We start from the raw sequence: 21952 nt of genomic DNA, 5'->3' as shown, positions 1-21952 counted from the left end.
CGGACTTAACCTGCACGCAGGTGTCTCTAACACTCAGCACAGCACCCTGCGCTCAGAAGGTTCTCAGACCACCACTTGGTAAATGAAGGACTGAATCAGCCTTGGACCCCACGTGAGTGACTCTTTCTGAACAATTGTTTATGTACCTACAAAACAGAAACCGGACTGTCTGGTTTGCAGGGACAGTGGTGAGGCATGAGTAGCGCGGAATGTAGACAACCACCGTGTGGTACCCAGTACACTGCCACAGTTCCATCCGCACTGCCTCACTCTGACTTTCTGACGTCCACATTTCAAGCAAAATAACCATGTGACACCACGAAGGCCAAGTGTGGAGTTACGAGAAAATCCTATCATTAGTTGACCACCCATGAATGCTCCAATTACACCCACCACTGTCCATTAGTAATGGCCTTGCCCGTGACCCATCAGTGTGGCCACTAGCTGTCTGCACTCTTTGTTGCGGTGTCTCCTTCCTTGGAGAGAAAAAGAGACCAGTTCATAAACACTTGGTTAATAGACTTCCTAAGCAGCTGGGCAGGAGCAGGAAGAAGGCTGTAAATGAGCTGATTAACAACGGAAGGACCTTGAGGGTACACTTTCAGGAAGCAAGTTACAGATCACGGAGTAAAACGGCACCACACACTAGTAGCAGCAGTGTTATAAAAACCCAGTACTCACCAACTAAAATGCCTGGTTCTGGGTGTTAATTTTTAACATTCCTTTAAATTTATAAGCTGAATGCCTAACGTATGACTTCCTGTGTCATTCCCAATGTAGATATCTTATTCCGCGGAATAAATCCTTTAGGAATAAGGGTGTATCTCTGTATTAATCTTTGTATTTGACTTTTAATTTTTGAATAAAAGTTTTTATCTGTTTTTTAAATTAAACAATGCAGATTCCCTGTAACAAATCTGAATCATAAAGGCGCATACTGTAGAAAGGAGTGGAAATGCCGAAGGCTCCTCCCCCGCTTCGACACATCTCCACCTCCCTGGGAGTACTCCCCGTCCACAGTCGGTCACTTAGCTGCCCAGATTTCCAGGCTCCTCTTACACTGGCGAACACACACACACACACACACAGATGTTTGGCTACATTTATGTGTGTGCGCACGCGCACGTGTAGGCTTTTAGCACGAAAACAGCGCCCTCTCATGGTTTTTCACAGGTGCGGAGTATCTATGAGGTAGGGATTGCTTCCCACCGTGTGGCCACTTAGGCTGTTTCTGGTCTTGAGCTACTAGAAACACTGCAGAGTGAACATCCCGTGTCTGTCTGATTCTGCAAGAGGATTTCTCGGAGGTGGACAACGGGCGGGGTGCCACCGCTACACGGGCCTCCAACAACTTACACGGACACCAACCAAGCATGAGAGCACATCTTCCAAGCCCTGCCAAGGATGAAATGGAAGATGAGTCACATCACCAAACTAAAACCAGAAAACGCATCTGTCACTGCTGGTGTCCAATGCTTACTGCACATCTGCGGGTCCACTCCTCTACAAGGAGCCTATTTTCATACTGGCTTGTCTTAATGAGCTGGAAGAACACACGAGAAAGAGATTGTAATTCTTTGTTGTCTGTGTCACAGATGTTTTCCCTCCTGTATCTCAGCTTTAAAAAATGTTTCTTTTACTAACAGAAGTGCTTTCACGTTTACATAACCAACCCTGTCAATTCTGTTCTTGCTACACTCTGGGTCGTGACATCTTAGAAGCACACATCCCCTCCCTCCCAGGTACAGGCTTATCATCATCCCGCATACAGGAAATCTTCTGAGGAATGAGGAAATTATGACCCTGTGTTAATTTGCATCATTCTTTCCTCTGAGGAGAATTTTACTAAAATTGAAAAACTGCCACTGAGCTTTCTTGTGGGTGAGGCATAGGCTAGCTAACGCCCTACAGTAAGGGCCAAGGTCTTTTAGCAACTCTGATGGAACTCGGTTCAGGATATCTTGCTTGTGGCTCTAATTATGTTTTCCACCCACACTTTGTACGTGCAGAGTAATTGTGGTGAATCACAGAACTAACCAAGTGCGTCTGAGCACGCTCACAGCTCACAAGTCTGACCTACAGATCACTTAGGACTGTGTCTCTGTTGTGCACGTCAACATGGACACGCTGCTCACCATTAAACAGTTTACAGTCTAGAGGAGACACATGGGTGCACAGAGAAGCGTTATTAAAAGCATGCTGCCAGGAAAATGGGGCACTGGATTGCAGAAACATGTTCTAAATTTATTAGAAATTTCAAAAAAATCTAAATTAAAAAATGCTCATGTGCTCTTGTCCACATATATTTTTTACTATAATCCATTAAAAATGTTTGATTTAAAGTATTATTTCCATTAGGCAGTACATCTCCACTTTAGGTATCCATTATAAAATAGTTGTGTAATAAATGAACATGCGAGGATTGAGACTAAGGTAAATTATCGAGTCTAGTATCACATTCTGTAAGGACAACGTAAAATTGCTAAGAGCCAGCGCCCTACTAGGATTTTATGAGAAGCGTTTTCACTTGTGCTCTTGTCATATGCATGAAGAACTTAATGCATCTCAGTTCACAAGATGTGATATCAAAATGTTTATCCCTAAGGAGAAAAAAAAGCCAATTAAAAACCAACACAGGAAGGTGTTGAGTTTCAAACACGGAATGGCTGGCTTATTTAATGCTTAATGTCTGAATGTTATTTTTGTGTGTGTACAAACTGATAAAGAACATTTGGTAAATTAGGGTAAAATTTTTAAAATTATTTACTAAAAAGGAGACAGGCAATATGTCACATTGAACACTGTCACAAAATACTATCTTCATGGAAAGGAATTTTCCCAAAACATTTAAATAATATTTGCAAGGTACGTTACCTCTGCTTAAACCACAAAATGAAAAATCAAGAGTTTATGTCTGTACGAGTTTTAACAGAGCAGGCTTTTAGAACTTTCTAAAAGCAACTTCATTTCTATATTTCATACAAAGAAAACTACTATAAATCTAAATATACACTCTGTTAGAAAAAAAATTAATAGGTTTTACTGGTGTGATCACAGTATCATAAAGATTTTTACTAGATGAGTCGTCTCCCAGGATCCACACACGTACTGGCCTTCTGGCTGTGGCTTTAGCTGTTGTATTCAGAGCACATCATGACACTAACTTTTACACAAAGGTTCCAATGATTCCTCTGCTTCACACTGCCCCCCACCCCGACTGCTCCCTCCAACCGCTCTGTCAGCACAGGGCACTGGTGGCTGGCAGGCCGGGCTTTCTGCAGGGTCTTTACCAGGAGTTCAGGACATCATCGTCTACTTTCCTATCTCCTCTCCGGGCCACGTACCTGGACACACAGCACTCGGCCCCTCAGCACTACTTTTCTGTGATGGTCCTGGTCACGGAGGCGAGGGCTGCAAGGGAACCTGTGTCTACCTGCCACAGAGGTGGCTGCTTTGTGGGCCCCCCTGTGGACCCACCTACCACACCATAAAGCAGGTGTCATTCTTTACAGATGAGGACGGTCAGAGTCCAGGTTCTCATAGGATGTCAGGATCGCACTGCAGCTAGCAGCAGCCACGGAAACAACGCTAACATTTATGGCCAATGCATCTGCCAGACACAGTTCCAAGCCTTCCACATTAATGAAGTCATTCATCCTCCCGAAACCAAAGATAGGTGCCACTCATTGTGTGTTATAGAGAACCGAGGCACAGAAAGGTCAAGCAATTTACAGATGGCAGCACAGAGGACTTGCGATTTGAACATACAAACGGATACATTGCTAAAGCCCAGATTTTTCCTGCTACCACTACGCTATTATCCTGCTGGAACATTCTGTGACTATTTCAGAAATCCAAACCTTCTGAAACAACCCTTCTTACTGCCTTGCAAGAACCTCACATCACTTCTGAAGTGATAACAGCCTTGTTTCTAGGACAATTATTCATTTTAATCATGGATTTTACAGCAAGCCTTAGAACTAATATTGTTCTTTGCTCTAAGCTTTTGAGATCTATAAGAAAAAACAGAAAGATACTTTATTTCACATGAGTTACAAAGGAGACCTGAAAAAAAATATAACAATCCAGAACATAATCCCAAAAATTTATCTACAAACACTGACAGCAGCCTAGAAAGCACTCGTGTGTTGCCCGAACCCAGCAGCCTGAACACCAACACTGGTTCCCCAAAGCTCTTCTATTCAAACCCGGCTCACAGGCTGCACATTGCCCCACTTCTCCGGAAAACCAAGAATACAGATATACTGGGCTGAATTAGTCGTTTGGCCTGCAGAGTCATCTAAAAGAAGAAGCAGAGGCTATTGGGGTGAGCGCGCCTAACAGCTCCCAGTGGGACTGCTCAAGCAGAAGCAGGACCTCACCTTTCTGGGGTCTGATGATAAAAGACTGTGTGGCCCCGTTCACCAGCCGGCAGTACCCATCTATCAAGTCAGCCATATTCTCGGCGATGGTTAGGGACGGCGCTGTCACTGTCAGAGGCTAAAAGGGGAAAAGACCAAGAGAGAGGCGTTATTGTTCTTTGCAATCATCAAAGGGGCAGCTGCGCTATGACATCAGATCTCTAGATACACTTGGAAACAGAGAAGAGTGACAGCGACACAGATTTGTCATAAGGTTGGCGTGAAAAAGGAAGTTTGATATTTAAGGACGTTATTCCTAGAATATGTGACAGAAGGCGACCCAGACAAAAACAGAAAAATCACTTAAACTGAGATTCATTTTCTAGAACTAAAGGAGGCAAAAAAAAAATATTTCCCTTCAGAGTGGCCCCTCTGGCACATCTAATTAAGGGAAGAATTTAAAGAATCAGTATATTTCAAGTATGGCCTATTTTAGAAATTAAACATAGAGTAAATTTTTATCAATTATCCATCATAATTTTTCTAGCATTAAAGAAAGTTACTAAAAATCTCATTATTTTTAGCATGCACAGCACATTTTGCCTAAGAGGTCAGAAATCACTTTTTTCACCATCAAATCTGCAAATTTGATAAACTGCCTAAAGATTTATCATTAAAGATTATCTGGGAGATGATCAGAGGTGTATTTTCCTTCCAGACACAGGGATGCCCTAACCCGAGCAGTATTCCTCACTCTCCTGGTCCAAGAACACCACACCTGCCCTGCGCTGACCTACATGTTCCGGGGGACGGGGCGGGGGCGGAGTTCTGACAGTGGTGATGCTGAGCGAGACTGTTACGGAGATGCTGTCGGGAAATTTTAACTGGCAATAGTTTCCATATTTTAGGGTTTCATTTATTCACCTCTGAGAATCAAATGGACTTCCTAGAGCCTCAGAAATGTCACCACTCCCAAGGCAGAAAGAACAAGTGAGGAGCGTGGCAGATAAACCCCATCTGAGAAAAGGCTGCCGCCAGCAAAGCGCCCCGTGCACCGCGTGGAGCAGACGACAGGGGTCCTGTGTGCTGCAAGCACAGCCGCCCGGGCCAGCAGGCCTTCCGACTGCTCCACACGTGAGCGTTCTCTGCCTGTCTCTCAGAGAGGGCCACCTGATGCAGTACTGGCCAGATGATGCCCTATCCTGACTGGGCCACGCTGCATGCGGATTAAAAACGTGGGCTCTGGGAGGCGCTCGGCTTCCTCAGCTGTACAATGGGGACAAAGTATCTCAAAGAACTTCTTTCGCTGGGTTCTGAGGATGACCGTGTCCCTCCTGGCTCCCGTGCTAAGCGTCAGAGCAGCGGGCGACCCTCCGGCAGGAGCTGCAGCAGCGGAGGTACGGCTAGCAGGGGACCCGGCCCAGGGACCGCCACGCACAGCACTCTGGGAAATGACGCCGCTCACGGGAGGTACCTGTGTGTTCGCAGTAGTTCACAAGATCTTCAACCGTCAACAAGAATGCTCCTGACCGACTTTACCATCTGTCACCTGCTCTACTCTTGGGGGCACGTACTCATTACTACTGGAAACAGAACCTCACCACAGACGAGAAAGTGGGATTCCGACGACCCACGACAACGGCATCCTTACCTCGGGGGCGCCGGCGATTTTCAGCTGCAGCATCCCCTTCCTGTCCTTGTCTTCGCTGTTCGAATACTGAATGGTCTGCACTTGATTGAAGTCGGCCAGATGTGTGGGCTTGGGAGAGAAGAAGCAACCACTTGGGACCCCAGATAAAGCCTCCTGTCAGGTACTGCGTGACTCTCTCGCGGTGCCCACCCCATCCCACTCTCCCGAGGACCTCCTGCTGATGACTGCGTCTGGGGGAGAGGCTGCTGGTCCATCAGCCCGCAGGGGGGTTTCTCCTCCTTAGGAGCAGTCCTGGAACCGCCAGGTGAGGAATGTGCCTGATGGCCAAGCAGGAGCACTCCACCTGTCAGGGCTGGACGGGTGAGTCACAGGTCCCAGAGAAGGAAGGAAGCAGAATAAAGTCCTGGACTTGACTCACTCACTGGCCTTGGGGGGAACCACATGTGAAACCTGCTCCCGTTCCCATGGAGAGAGGGGCGCGTGTGCACTCCCAGTGCACCCTGAACTAAAGCAAGTCTCTGAGTGTAACGGGGCTAGGGAGTTGGCAGGTGTCCAAAGGACCCTTCCCAAAAAAACATGCCAAGGGAGACTTCATTTCTCCAACTAGAATCAACTCTTTTCTTCTTATGAAGACAAAAAAAAAAAAAGCCCATTTGTCCCTTATCCTTCTAGGATTTCATGACAATGATCACTTCGCTGTGATGATTCCTACACATTTATTCACAACAATTACCCCGATTATAGCCTCTTTCTCTTACAATGTCATGAGGATTGGCCTCTCCTACCAAGGGTTCCACTCAGCCCAGATTCTGCCACTGGGACGGAGCTGGAATTACGGTTCAGAAAGTGACTCGTAGGGGCGCCTGGGTGACTCAGTCGGTGAAGCGTCTGCCTTCCACTCAGGTCACAATCCTGGGGTCCTGGGATCGAGCCTCGTGTAGGGCTCCCTGCTTGGCGGGGAGTTTGCTTCTCCCTCTGTCCCTCCCCCCGGCTTGAGCTCATGCACTCTCTCTCTCAAATAAATAAAATCTTAAAAAAAAAAAAAAGCAAGCAAGCAAGCAAGCAAGCAAGCAAGCAAGCTTCCCTTCACATCAGCACATTTTTATAGCTTTGCTTTCAGGCACAGGTGTGCTCTGTGAGGCCTTCAGACGGGAGCCCAGAGGCAGCCCTCCACTTTCCCATTCTAAGACGTCCAAGCTGCAGGCAGCACAGCCCCTTGCCCACTCTCCTCTCTCCACCTCTGTGCCGTCTGCCCACGTGGTGCTCCCTCCTACCTCTCTGTCTTCCACAGTTCCTTTGGCTTCTCCTCTATTCCATCTCTAAATGATCGAGGGCCACAGGACTCTGTACTGGGTCCCATCCTTCTCCTGAGCTGTGGTGGCCCAGCAAATACCATCCAGCCCCATCGTGCAAGTACCGTCTCCAGCCCTGAACTGGGACATATACCCAACCACCTACATGACTCTCTGTGGGCTTGGGACGTCGGGGACAGACTGTGCACAGCACAGTCACAGGATCTGCCTTTAACACCTGCTCCTCCTCCAAGCCTCCCCAGTGCAGCAAGAGGCATCACCAGCCAGTCAACCCTGTTCCTGAGCCAAAAAACGGAGGCATTATCACCGGCTCCTCTCTTTCCTCTCCCACACCCAGCCCAGCTCCACACCCGGAGTCTGTGCGTTTTCCTTCCACCCAGCCAGCTACCACTGCAGCGCAATCACCATTGGTACCCTGTTAAGCATCAACCTTGCAGCTATTTCCCTCGATCTGTGCCTGTCCTACCTGGAAGCCAGGGAGGTACTTTACAGTGTAAGTCAGGTCTGACAGCCCCCTGCTTCAACAGGTACGATGCCAGCAAAAGGAAGCAAACACCCACCCGGTCTGTCCTCTGCCTGCCTCTTGGACCTAATTTCTCATCATGAGCTTGTCTTGATCGGAAGCACTCTAGTCTTTCCGGGGCAGAATCATGCCCCAGAGGGTTGTTTTTGGTTGGCTGAATAATGAGAGAGATAAATGGCGACCAGGGCTGTGAGACGTGATATAACACACAGGAAATTCCCTCACAACGAAAACTGTCCTATGTCCTGAATGGCTTTCAAGTGTCCTGGTGTGTATTCATGTTGGTAAGAAATCTGATTCTAGAACCCAGGTCTTTTTTAAAATACAAAGTATGCTCTGCACTGAATTTTCCAGGAACACAACTTCTGTATAATTTAGGGAATACTGACTTTGCTATCTTTGGAATGCTATGATGAGTTGCTCACCATTTTGGAAAATGACATTAGGGAGGGCAGTGCTTGTTTGGTATTTGAGCTGCTGACCCCATGCACACACGTCTGTAACAAAGGACATGGGGCTCCTTCTACCAGACCAGGAATCAAATGTTATTAAGCTGGTGATGCATGAAATAAGGGACATCTCAACCAGTCTCATTAAATGATTATATTAAAATATTCCTCTTATCGCCATCTTATAATCCAAAGTACCATGAGAAATTTAAGTCATGGATATTATTATATTCTTCTTCTTCTTCTTCTTTTAAGCTACTGTGTTTCTGCTTCATTCTGACAGGACCCCAAGGTCAGTCGCATTAACTTCCCCTTGTCACTTTTCTATACTACTTGTAAGGGAGGACTTCCGGGGGCCCTCTCTCAGATGAACATGCTCAGTACCCAGCTCTGACTCTCCTGTAACGTCCGCCTGTCTCTGTGCTGTGTATGGACATACTGAAATAAACTTATGGAATTCTATGTGCAAAGCATATTCTGTGATTTTATTTCAAGTTAGCAAAGGCTCTTAAAAAATATCTGCTAAAAGAAGACAGGGTTGGGAGGGGCCAACACTGACCACCACTGTAAATGGGACACCAGACACTCTCACACCACCCTACTGCAGCCCTCTCTCATGACTAGATTATTTCTGTTGCTTATCTTCTTTCTTATAGTCGTTCTCACAAACAGACTAAAAGCGCCATGAGGGTGGCCTAGTGGTGGGCACCCATCCTGTCTACCACTTCTCGCAAGCAAGGAGGGCCGTGCCTGGTACCTGGGGGAGTGAATGAATGACTCTGAGAACTTATGAGGAGCTGGGCTCTGTTCTAGGTACCAGGAATACAGCAGTGAACAAGGATGACGTAAATCCAGACATAAACAATCCCACAAGGGAGCATATAATCACAACTGTGAAAAGGACCACAACAAAGCAACTGAGGATACTGTCTAAAACTATATCTACTTTGGGGAGGGGCAGGAGGAAATGATGAGGCCTCAGAACAAGTCTCACTGAGAACGAAGAGTGGGCCTTGGGCCCCATGAAGCCAGCCATATGGATTTCACTCTGCGCTGGGCCCTGGCTTCCGGCTCACCGCCCAGCACCAAGCAGCTACACAAATACACATGCAAACTTGCCAATGCAACACTCCAGACAAGGCACAAAAGTAGTCCTCATGGGCCCAAAGAGAGGGAAAGTGTGTGCAGAGGCGCCTGCAGAGCTGTGCTGTCTGGTACAGTAGCAGGAAGCCACGTGTAGCTACGGAGCACCTGGTGGTTCGTGGCTGGTCCAAACTGAGGTATGATGGAAATGCAGAATGCATGCAATTTCAAAGACTCACTATAATAAAAGCAATATAAAATATCTCCATAACTTTTATATGGATGATACCTTGAAATGATGCTATCTTGGATATACTGGGATACATAAGATATATTATTAAAATTCATTTTTACCTTTTAAAATGTGGTTACTAGAACATTGAAAAGTCCGTAGGCAGCTTCCATCATACTTGTACTGAGCAGTGCTGGAGAATAAGACGACCCAGCAATCAGGTGAAGTAGATAAGGACTCAGAAGTACCAAGTGGGCCCCGCTGCATGAGGGTCACCATCCCCCCTGGCGGAGGCTGGGCGGGTGCCGCGGTGCCGGCAGGGGCGGAAGAGAGAATGGGAGGAACCCAGGCAGTGCACTTAGATCAGCTCGGCTTGGAGCAGCCATGCGTCACCAGGTGCTCAATGGCCACGTGCCAAGCACTTTTGCAATAAAGGAGAGAGGAAACGTGGGCTGGGTTTGAGGGACAACATTTTTAGGATGACATTTTTCTATGCTAAAGGGAATGGCCCAGTAGATTGGAAGCATCTACTGGTGCAGGAAAGACAGCAGAAGAGACATGGGGGTCGCTACACAGCCAGGGGTGGTCTTACCAGAAGCATGACGTTCACCCATGGAAGGCGCAGGACGGGAGGGCGGGAGTGGCAGGCAGAAATGCAAGCAGGACGGATTTTATAGGGACTTCCGGAGCTCTAACCTGACCGCCACCATCCTAGTTTCCGTCTACTTTATACAACCAGCAACTTTTTCAGAGGACAGAGATCCTCATAGTCTCAGAGAAAAATAGACATTTTTTCCTAGAACATTGATAAAAATCAACCATATCTTTGCCTATAAAGAAGACCGGAACACATTCACAACAATTAACATGTAAAAAACCTGTTCTCTGCTCTTTGGCCAGTAACATTAGAAATGATAACAGTGAGACCCAAACCCGCAGAGCTACTCGAAATTTAACATCCTCCTAAATAATGCTATGATGAAAGAAATAAAACTTCAAGCTGTACAGAAATACAGCAAAAGGAGAACACCATCTACCAACACTGATAAGACATTAAAAGTTGAATGGCCTCCAAAGTAAATGAGAATATACTGGAAAGAAACACCCAAAGGGAACAATAGGAGAAAGGCTAAAAACAAGCCAACAAGATTGGGAAAGGGGGTCTGCCAAGATCAATGCCGACACGAAGGAAAAGGAACAGCAACGCTGTGACCCTGATTTCTGAGCTTGCCTATGAAGGGCCGCTACAACAGACAAGCCGTCCGCACGTCTGTGAGAGCCAAACCCCCAAAGACGCGTGGGGGCGTGACACCAGGTGCAAGACTGAAGTCACCAGAAAGATGACGAGAGAACCCTGAAATACAGCTCCATGGTGACAACCTGAAAACGCGGGAGGCAGAGGACACGCTTACAGAACGCGAGTTACCACAGGCGACAAGAAGTGGACACCCTGAGCAGCGGTACAGCTGTGGGAAGGGCGGGAGGGGCGCTGGCACGCCTGTCGCTGAGGGGGCAGCAGGGGCCACGCAGACCCAGGCTACCTCACCTGAAAAACATGCAATTCCCATTCTGGCTTCAAATATTTCAGGACGTAAAATCATAAAAAGACCCTAATTCACCTGATGAAATAAATCATTATACCTTTTAATATCCCTTAACGTCCTTATAAAGTCAATACAAAAAACAAAAGTCCAGATTGTGCTCACTTCGGCAGTTCATATACTAAAAAGAAAAGACAAGATTTTTTTGTGCTGCATGGAGCAGATGCAGAAAGATACAACTGGACAGGGTCCCCGAACAGAAGACCCCGAGGTGCACCGCAGGCGGTAAAAGATTACATGACTGATGCACCTTGCTGACAACAGCAATGACGTAACAGTGGTGACCCCCAAATTGCTACGTGAGTCCTTTGTGTGAGGCCATGACTGAGCTCATTATTTAATTATCTTCCCAACCCCATTAGGTGGTTGAAATTATTACGGCCATTTTACCAGCAAGGAAACACAAGCCAACTGTGGAGGGACGGGCCCAAAGTCAAAGGCCAGCACGGAGCATGAATCAAGGTGGAAACCGTGGCCACGTCCTCCAGAGCCTGTCGCTCTTGACCACGGTCAGGGCTCTACCTGTGACCTCACCTGAGGACCCTAGGTGGATTCCAGGTGGGTTAAAGACGCACATGTGAAAAGGACAGAGACAACATTGCAAGAAAATATAGGACACCGCAAATGAAACCTAAAGGCTATGACCACAACAACCTGTAAGTGGTGAAAATAGATAACACCACACTGTCCTGAAGAGGCCAGTCCAAAGGCTGCTCTTACCATCAGCGTAGAAAAGCTCCCACTGGGCCACACTCTTGTCAACATTTGGTATTCCGTCTCCTTCTCATTTTAGCCATCCCAGCAGACATGCAGTAGCACCACAGTGCGCATATCTGGTGACTCCAAGGCCCAACACCTTCTCGTTTATCTCTAGACTATTTGGATATCCTCTTGGGTCGTCTGCCCTTTACTTAATGATCTACTGCCAGTCTTTATCCTGGCGTAGGAGTCTATTGTCAAAAATACTAATGCAAATATCTGGCTTGCCTTTCTACCATCTTTTGATTTCAATGTACTCTAATTTATCAGAATTGTCTTTCAGAGTTAGCACGTTGTAAGTCCTGTGTAAGGAATCTCTGCCTACCCCAAATTTACAGAGTTATTCCCCTATGTTCTCCTCTACGACTTTTACCATTTGTCTTTCACATGTAGCTCAATACTCCATCCGGAATGGGTTTTGTTACGGTGTGTGACGGGGTCAGAAACCCTGCTTTTTCTCTGTGAATGCCCAGCTGACCCCGCAGCATTTACTAAAGAGTTCATCAATGATACAGAACTCAGGACAGCGGCCCCTCTCAGGGTGGGGGCTAGAGACTGGGAAGGGGCAGGATTCATCTTTGTCTGCAATAAGGTCCAGTGTGAGGAGTGTCAGTGCAAGGCAGTCCCGAGACGTCACCAAAGCACACTTACGTTGCAGCCCTTGTCCGTGAGGTAACTGATTCCTTCTTCTGGGCCAATTGCCAGTTCCACCGAAATAATCCAGCTTGACTTTTGAAGGGTAAAACAGGTAATAACAAAGGTCCCAGAAGAAAAAAGAAATATTTTAGATGAAAACATGGACACATTAAAGGACCAAGGTGGGGGTGGAGGCGGGGTGGGGGGGCTGGCTTAGCTTGCGATTCATCTATCCAACCAAGCACTACGAAGTACCTGTAACTTCACCGATCCAGGATCTGGTGGGTCTGAAGCTAATGGTTTCTTTGGAAAGATTATTTGAACAGGTAAACTAGCCCAGAGAGAACAGTTAATCAATGGATCACTGGGCTGGAATAAACAAATCTAATTATCAACACAGGCATGCTTTTAAAAAAGGATGAGTTCATCCTCACACTGATATATTTTCTTTTTCCATTCTCCCCCACTGTAAAATGACAAGTATTTTCATGTTGTTAAAAATGTGACCAAATTTCAATCGGAAATTTAGACATACATGGATAAGAAAAAGCAAGAGAAATGAAACCCAGTCCACCTTTCCCATGTCCCCATACTTACACCCAGAGCACACTTGAAGCATTCTTTATCAAATCTGTACACTGGGGAGAGGATCTCAAAGAACTTCAAAATACTTTCTTCTCTATTAAGGTTGGCAAACTGTCTAAATGTCTGTTGGATCAGCTTTCTTAGTGTTTTGGCCTGCATAATAAAATCACAAAAATCATTTTAGAGTCAACAACACACAGCAACAACAACAAACGTCAAAGAAGCTATCTTTCCCTCCCACCACTCGCCCCCACGTATGTTCACATTACTATGAAATGCCACTATTTGTCAAAGCCTATTTCCTTTTTTAAGTAGCTGTAATAAAATGCACATAGTATAACACATAGCATCCTAACCCTTTTTAAGTACATAGTTCAGTGATTCCAAGCTTTACTTCTTTTTTTTTTTTTTTTTTTTTTTAAAGATTTTATTTATTTATTTGACAGAGATAGAGACAGCCAGCGAGAGAGGGAACACAAGCAGGGGGAGTGGGAGAGGAAGAAGCAGGCTCATAGCTGAAGAGCCTGATGTGGGGCTCGATCCCATAACGCCGAGATCACGCCCTGAGCCGAAGGCAGGCGCTTAACCGCTGTGCCACCCAGGCGCCCCTCCAAGCTTTACTTCTTAAATAAAAATTTATAAGGCAGTAATTTGCTTATTAGAACATGTGGTAAAAAGTTAGGTATTAAAAAATACATACTATCTAAAAAATTAAACATAAAAAATAAAATAAAAAACACATACGGTCTATGCACATGATGGGGAGCTGGCAAAAACTTAGATATGAAGGCACTCACATATCCTACTGTTAGGAGGGCAAGTCGATACAACCTTTTTGAAGGGCAATTTGGCAGCACAAATAAAAATAGTTTAAAGAAAGTACAATTCTGAAACCAGAGATTAAATTCCAAGACATTCGTCTTTAGAAATGATTAAAGAACTCACAAGGACTGAGCAACAAGGAGGTTCAGTGCAGAACTATTTATAGTAGCAGCTGGGTTACACGCATCGTAACGTGTCTGCCCACATCGCACGCAGCCCTCAAGACTGTTGTGTGGAACTAATTTACTGACGAGGAAATCCTGATCATGGTGTTCAGTGAAAGAATCTGGTGAAACAATCTGTACGTGCAGTACAGATGCCTTTAAAACGAGAGCACCGTTGACGGGACTCACACAGGTACATGTGAGCACAGGGGTACACACGTATCCACACACAGAGAAGGAGACGGAACAACTATGCCCTTCTTCTGTGTAGTGGGATCCCAGGTGATCTTCCAGACCTTTTCTGCACGTTTGGGTGTTCTCCCGATGCACCATGAGCATCAGGATGGTGGAGGAAAGGGCCCCCCAGGCAGCAAGCCCATAGTCCGTGGTGTGTCAGCAGCAGCGCGGGGAGGCCAGTGGGCAAAGGATGCAGGACAAGGTCTGAGGAAGAGGGCTGGGGGAAGCCAGCCACAGTAAGCACTCGGCTTTCACCCTGGGAAGAGACAAAGTCCTTGGGCGCCTCGGGTAGAGTGGTGTGATCCGACGCAGATGCCAAGAGGAACACTGGCTACCGTGCTGCGACTGGTATGAAGGAAGCCGGAGAGACCAAGCAGGAGGCTACCGAAGTAATCTAGGCAAGAGGCGAGCAGAGTCCACACAAGTACAGAAACAGAAAGGGGTGAGAAAACAGTGGATTTCTTCTGAACAACAGAACCAACAAGATTCACCGAGAGGTAAGAGTTACCATGAACTGAAATGGCAGGCCTGTGGGGAAGCAGGCTGGCCAGTGAAGATCTTGGAGGAGACCAGGGGCCCAGCTGGGAGCTCAGAGCGAGCTGCACTCAGACAGGAATCAGAGTCAGCAAACTGGAGAAGGCTGGGGGCAGGGGGCAGAGAGGACGTGAGGGGCCGCACCCTACAGAGCATGCTCACCTTAGCAGGTCAGGGAGCTGTGGCTGCTCAGACAGCTAGGAGGTGGCCCACCAGGGAGCGGCACATGGAGGTGACAGCCCACCTACAGTGGCTTGAAGGCCCCCGTGTGGCCAAGGGATTACTGGATCTGGGATACTGCAGAGAGTGAGCTGACAGCTACGAGCTCTGGTCAAAGAGTGGGACAGAGTCCCGGTAGCCTGCAGTTACTGGGGATGAAGACAGTGCAAGAGGACGAGACAGGCAGAGGACAGGGTTCAAAGAGCCAAGGGAGGTGCTGCGACATACCTATGGTACATGACCTTCATTTTAAAGGCTCATGCTGCTCTCACACAGAAGGTGTAGAGGAGGGTGTGAGAAGCAAAAAGACTGGCCAGGGACCTGAAATAGGCCACCTGAGAAACACTAGTGGCATGGACCCTAAGCTGGTGTTGAAGGACAGAGCCAGGCAGCTTTGGGACACTCGGATGACTGTATGCGGGATGGCAGGAAAACAAGCACCTAGGCAGGACGAGGTCTCTGGATGGAACAGAGGGGTAAACGGAAGGGGCAGACTTGGTGAAAATAAAGTCCCACCGACTCTGGACGTGGGTGCGACCCTTATCTCTTTGGACCTGAACCATCAGGCAGACAGTGGCACACAGATCTGGAGCTCAGGAGAGGACAGGGCTGGGGACAGCACTGTCAGAGTGCACCAGCTGACGGATTCACAGCTGGCTCCCACCAACCAAGTGGAGGTGGGAAAGGAGAGGGGGCCGCGGCCAGGTCAGAAGGCCAAGAGCTGGTTTTAACCAGGGCTGGGGCTGACGGGTGCGTAGGACAGTGTGGAACTTTAGGTATGCTGACGAGGATTAATTACAGTTGCAGATCACACAGTCTAAACTGAAGAGAAGGAAAACAGACTCAAGGTGAGCACGGTTTCACCAGCATATGTTCACGCAGTAAATGCACGGTTAGCCTTGGATGCTGTAAAAAAAAGTCTGGGAAACATATTTTGGGGAATGCCCATCTAAGCACTGGCCATGCGCCAAGGGACTGAAAAGGCCACTCTTACCACAGGCTGAGATGGTATGCAATAGTTGTTCTGACTTCAGGCTTTGCAAACATTCTTGTGGCCTGTTAGGTCCAGCTCTCCATCAGGAGCGTGTAGACCGGCCACGGAGACCTGAGTAAGAGCACAATACCCTAACCACACGGAAACAGACAAAATGGAAATAAAATCTGGTCCGTCCCGTAACTGAGGATACTTCACTCTCTAGCATGTAAGTGGGAAGGCAGCTCTGATTTCTTTGATTTCAACCGTCTGAGGCAGGGAATACTGCTGCCAGCTGCTCACGTGCCCATCAAAGGAGAAAACCAGTGCACAGAAAGCCCCAGAATGCCCTCCAACTCTTCCTACAAGGCAGGACACCATAAAGTAGAATATGGTAGCGGCTGCAAAGGGTGGCTGTCCAAGGAGCATGGGGACTAGAACACAGGGACCAATCATTTCTATTAAGACTAATAAAAAGTCGATGTAGTCACTCGTGCCTCTAAGAAGAATACTGCACTCAGAGCAGATGAGTAATGACATGCTGTGATTCGAACCACGTCAAAGAGGTCCAGAAAAGAAGCCAATTCTCTGTCTTGTGGCCAATTCCCAACCAGCCACTTGTTTAGAAACTGACAATACTCTACACTTACACCTGCTCATTTGTGCAATGCTTTCAAAAACGTGTCACCCAAAAGTTTCTCTCTGAAGTGGTGGAGACAGGAGGCTCTCCTTCAAGCCGAGAAGCTCAAGTCTCATCTTGAGCGTCAGACTCACACACATCCACCCACCCACCTGAGGTTTCCACTGGGCTTCCCACACATCTGAAAGTGGACAGGCCACGAAGAGAACTTGTGATTGCACTCCAGGCTCAGTACCCCCATCTTGGCCCATCTCCCAACTGCTTAAAGGTAGAAACCCAGGTGGCAGCCCCGACCCCTCTTTTCCCTAACCCCTCAAACCCACTATACCCCCAAGTCCTGCTAGTGCTTCTCCAAAATGCATATGGTGTCCTCTGTTGCTTTCCACCACAAGAGCCCCACTCTTGCCGGACCTCTGTGACAGCCCCCCAGGGGTACCATCTACTTACCTGACACACTGATGCCAGGTGCTCTTTTTAAAACATGAACTGATCACCTCACTCTGCAGCTTCAACCCTTGGGTACTTAGGAAACTGAATCATCTAACTATGCAAGTGGGATACTGAGCGTGAGATGCCTCGAGGCCACAGGGTCAGGAGGAAGAACGTGGTGGATGAGAGATTCAGCCTCAGAGAGCAGCAGTCAAGTCCGGGGCCGTGTCGTCACGGGCCACTTAGGGAGGCTCACGGAGGGCACAGCTGCCCTCTCGTCTCCAGCCTCCCTCTACCTCTGCAGCACCCTCAGAGAGAAGTTCTTCTATCACCTCCAGCTTACCAATGAGGAAATGGAGGCACAGAGACAACAAAGACCCCAAATTTCAGAGCTGCATGGCAGAGCCAGGACCGCAGCCCGACCAGCCTAGCACCAGCGTCTATGGTCCCAGTGAGAGCATCTCTCCCCCTCCTGGAGACCGTCAGCTTGGGGGCTGAAGCTGGCTGAGTGACCAGAGCATTGGGGGTGCAGGCATTTCAACAAGCCACAGTTAGGGTAGGAGCCCGGCCAGCACACGGCACACAGCACACACTGGGTGCCTAACAAGTATCTTAAAGGTTGGGCAGGTTCAAGAACAAAGAAAGGACACTGTCCCACCCTATTATCCTTCGCCTTCCATGTAGCACCAAAAATTGCAGCCAAAAGTTTTGGTAGAAGACAGCTGGTGAAATTATGAGGGAGGGAACAAGTGTGCTCATGAGCTCATGGGGTTGGTTCTTTATTACAGCAAACTCGGTGATGTTAGTGTGCAGAACTCCTGCTTTCCAGGGTTTTTTTTTAAACATTACAAAGCTGGTTATAAAAAAAACCTCACATGTAACAGGTAAATATGTGCACGTGTGTAAAAATACAGTGTAGCACCCCCTTGTCCCCTGTGGCTCCTCACTGTTGCACTGATCCCGTGACACGACTGCTCCCCACCCTGCCCCCCTTCAGTGTTCTGTCCTCCCACCGACCGCCAGCAGCAGGACCGCTTGAGGTGGAAATGCGAGGCCGGGTCCTGCTCCTTCGCCCTCCTCCCCCTCAGTGCTCTTCCTGGGCCCATGACTCCACCTTCTGACCTTTCCCTCAGGCAACGGTGTGTTCTGAGGACCTAGGAACACCAAGGAGTGCGCAAATTCTGCGAGGGGATGGAAGCCATCAGCCCCGTGCTCTGGGGCACGTGGCAACTACGAATGTGTTGACACACAGAGGGTCCAAAGCACTCTTTCCCGCATCTGTCTCAGGCAGCCAAGCCCGCGGACAGGTGCCAGCCCCCTGAAGGCTGCTCTCGTAGGCGGCCCGGCACCACGCTAAGAAGCAGAAGTCTTGGATGACAGTGGCCCCAGGATCCATTCAGGACTAGTTCCCTGTGCTCACAGAAACAACCCTGACACCTGGCAACTGCCGCGGCACTTGGTCAGGAGGGAGTGCCCACGCTTTCTCACAGTCTGGACTTCCATGCTGCTCCAAGCCTCCGGTGTCCAAAGCCAGACAAGAACTAGAAAATCCTGCGGTCTGAGGGGGCCCCAGACAAGTTCTTATGAAAAGGATCTTGTAGACAGCACCGGCTGTTTCCTACTGTCTCAGCGAGGAAACAACTCCACAGGATCTAACCTTCTGGACTATGCCCACGTTAATCAATACGCTTCCAGAACCGGCTGGAGCAAGCAAGACCGGTGCGCGTTCTGTCCCTAATTATAGTTTCAACCCTCGCTTTGTGTAGGCCTGGATTTAGGAAACAAGGCGTCTATCTATGAATGCTGTTCAGTTTGAAACCAATCCCTGGAGAGAGAGAAAACCACGCAGAATGTGATACTTCTTCAGCATGAGGTTGGATCATTAGGAATCGCTACTACTTAGCCACTGTGAACAACGAAGTAATTTTATATTAGTCAGCCTAATATTTATCAGATGCTGCTAGCAGCAACGAACTTGCAGGGCTTCCCAGATGAAAAGGTTATATAACATAATGGTAAAGAAAATTTGCAATAAAGGAACAATAGGTGGAGAATACATTAACTGAATTCTTTCATCCACCCACCCATCAAATGCTAAATACAGATGTATTAACAGTGTGTGCAAAGCGTGTTTCTCTAACTGAGCTATATCTGGCATACGACATTGCATTAGTTTCGGGTGCATAACACAGTGACTCAGTACTTACACACACTGCGAAACTACCACCCCAATAAGTCTAGCGAACATCCATCCCCTCACATAGTTACCAATTTTATTTTCTGGTGATGACAACTTTTAAGACTAACTCTCTTGGCAACGTTCAGGTATGCACTACAGTATTATTAACTATAGTTACACATACATGACATGCCCGTGACTTACTGATTTTATAATTGGGAGTCTGTATCTTTGACCACCTTCACCCATTTCACCAACCCCCCCCCCCCCACCTCTGGCAACCAACTTGTTCTCTGTATCTATGACCTTGGGGTTTGTTTTTAGGGTCTACATTTAAGTGCGATCACACAGTGTTTGTCTTTTCTGACTTATTTCATGTGGCATAATACACTGAAGTCCATCCGTGTTGTCACAAATGGTAAGATTTCTTCCTTTGTTTTTATGGCTTCGTATCTGTTCATCCATCAATCTACTCCCCCTGGCGCCCCCATGCCTCCCGGCAGGCAGATGTCAAGAACTGATGAATGCAAACGACCGCTAAGCCAGGCATTTCTGTGCTTCATAATAATGTTAAGCCTGCAACAGTCACCTGTTAATCTTAGAAATGAGAATCAGGACTATTTTCTCTGAGAATGAAACTAAGTGTTCCTGACAGTATTCTAGGAAACCACTATTACTTGGGAAGTGTACAGATGCTTCAAAGGACTGTTGACTACGGACCTCTTAGCATTTCTACTTCTGAAATTAGATTTCTACTGTGAATTATATTCAAATAAATTGAAATTTGGCTATTCTAGTTGTCACCTCATTTTAGATTTACACAAAAGCTGCAAGGACAGGACTCAGAGCCCCCTTAACGCCCCCTACCCCATTTCCCTGCAGCCAACCTCACGGGACACTAGCACATTTGTGCAGAACACTGGGACTAGCTCCTAAACCTTGGCCTCTAACTCCAGACTCACTGGGCTGCCCACTAACACACTTTACACTACTGCAGGGCCTCACGCTGCATTTACTCATGTCTCCTCTGTGTCTTCTGGCCGGGACAGCTTCATGACATTCCTCAGGTTGGGTATGACTTGTTAGTTTTACTCGTACAGGGCTTTTAAAGATGTGTCTCCAGCACTACTATGATCAAAGAAACAGAAACTTAAAATATCTTGTAAATTATTCTTAGTAATAGAGGCACATACACCCCCTATTCTGTTCTGTTTCCCACCATAGCTTACTTAAGTTCCATCAAATACAACGAGGTACTCTCTCAGCTCTCCAACGTGAGCCTTTGGAATAGCTATGTTGGGGAAAGCAAGCATTAATGGATCTGGCCATTCCACAGGACTGCTCGGGATGAAACAAGAAGCTGATATGGATTTCTGCTAGTGGAAGTTCCACTGGCATTGGTTTTGAAGCAAGGACCCTGTACCGCCGCTGTTCCCCCACATGGGCACTGGCTGAGGGCGGTGCTCGGGACTTGGGTGGTGATGGGTGCAGCGCTGAAATGTTGGTCTATGGAAATGAACTACTGATTAAGCTATTTAAGAAGCCAAACAGACTTTGTTTTACAAAATTACATTAGAAAGCAGGTGGGAAGTGAGTTCTGCTGAACTTGGGTGAATCTATACTGCTCAATGAATCCATACCTACACCAAGCAGTAGCTAAAAATTCTATTCTCCCCTGCTTGCAACAAAATCAGCAGCGACTGAACTTCTCAAAACACAACTGCTCTTTATTTGGTTCAGAGCAAGTTTTCTCAAGTTCCCCACGGTCGGTGCCTCCCTTTCTGCTCCCATGGAAGCCACAGCGCCCATGCCCGATCACTGCACGTCCCTTACCCCCCAGCCCTGCCTGCTTCCACTGTCCTCCCTGCTACTGTCAGGCCCACGCTCTGAAAGCCACAAGTGATCAGGCCCACAGCCCGCTGTGAGAGCTGCTGCAGGTCTCAGCCGCCCTTAGACTCGGCCACCCTGACGCCGCAGTCGGCAGCGGTGGCAGGAGAGGGAGGCCAGTCATCAGGACAGATCCGAGGGCCAGCCTGCAAGAGGCCTGGAGGGACGAGTCCAGTCAGGGAAGGGGGCAGGTGCACAGCAGCAAGCGTGCGGGGCTCTTGGAGCCGCTCTCCTGAGCAGGCCTTCCTTCCATGGCGCCCCTCCCTACACGGCTCCCCACTAACTCGACTCATCTTCCCAGTTGCTCTTCAAGCTGTCCACTCTGTCGCCTGAGTGAGATCTACCTAACGTTACCGAGTGCCAGGCACGGCACTCATGGTGGAGAATGCAGCAGGCATCATCGGGACCCTCGTGGATCTTAACACACAGTGGAGGCAGGCAGACAAAATGCAGGCGAGGAAAGAACTGTGAATCCGAATTTGAGAAAGTAAAGATTAAGACTCTGAGCAGGGTCCTGAGAGAGGAGGACAGTCCCCCGGCTTTACGGGGGGCGGTGAGGAGACTGTGCGAGGGCGTGTGGAAGCCAGGTCTGGGACAGCCTGCTGTGGGGATGGGGCGCTGGGGGAGGCTCAGGCCCGATCCCCCGAGGACCTCCTCAGGTGCTGCGGGTCACCG

General features: G+C 48.0%; 1 protein-coding gene across 12 annotated transcripts in view; it reads right to left on the bottom strand.

Moving 5' to 3' along the window:
• The window catches only part of PTK2 (protein tyrosine kinase 2), a 264175-nt gene that overhangs the window by 96165 nt on the left and 146058 nt on the right, over positions 1–21952 (bottom strand). For all 12 annotated transcript variants that reach the window (XM_087864579.1, XM_087864566.1, XM_087864570.1 and 9 more), the window contains 4 exons: positions 13206–13346; positions 12624–12701; positions 6013–6120; positions 4383–4500 (listed from right to left, as the gene is read on the bottom strand). In XM_087864579.1, coding sequence (XP_087720705.1) covers positions 4383–4500; positions 6013–6120; positions 12624–12701; positions 13206–13346 — 445 coding nt within the window. The remainder of the gene's footprint in view (positions 1–4382; positions 4501–6012; positions 6121–12623; positions 12702–13205; positions 13347–21952) is intronic.

Source organism: Ursus americanus, chromosome 9 (assembly GCF_024610735.1).
Source record: "Ursus americanus isolate L20-20 chromosome 9, mUrsAme1.1.p, whole genome shotgun sequence".
NCBI classification, from domain to species: Eukaryota; Metazoa; Chordata; class Mammalia; order Carnivora; family Ursidae; genus Ursus; species Ursus americanus.
Note: the sequence above shows the minus strand (reverse complement) of the source record. Positions and strands in the feature narration are given on the sequence as shown.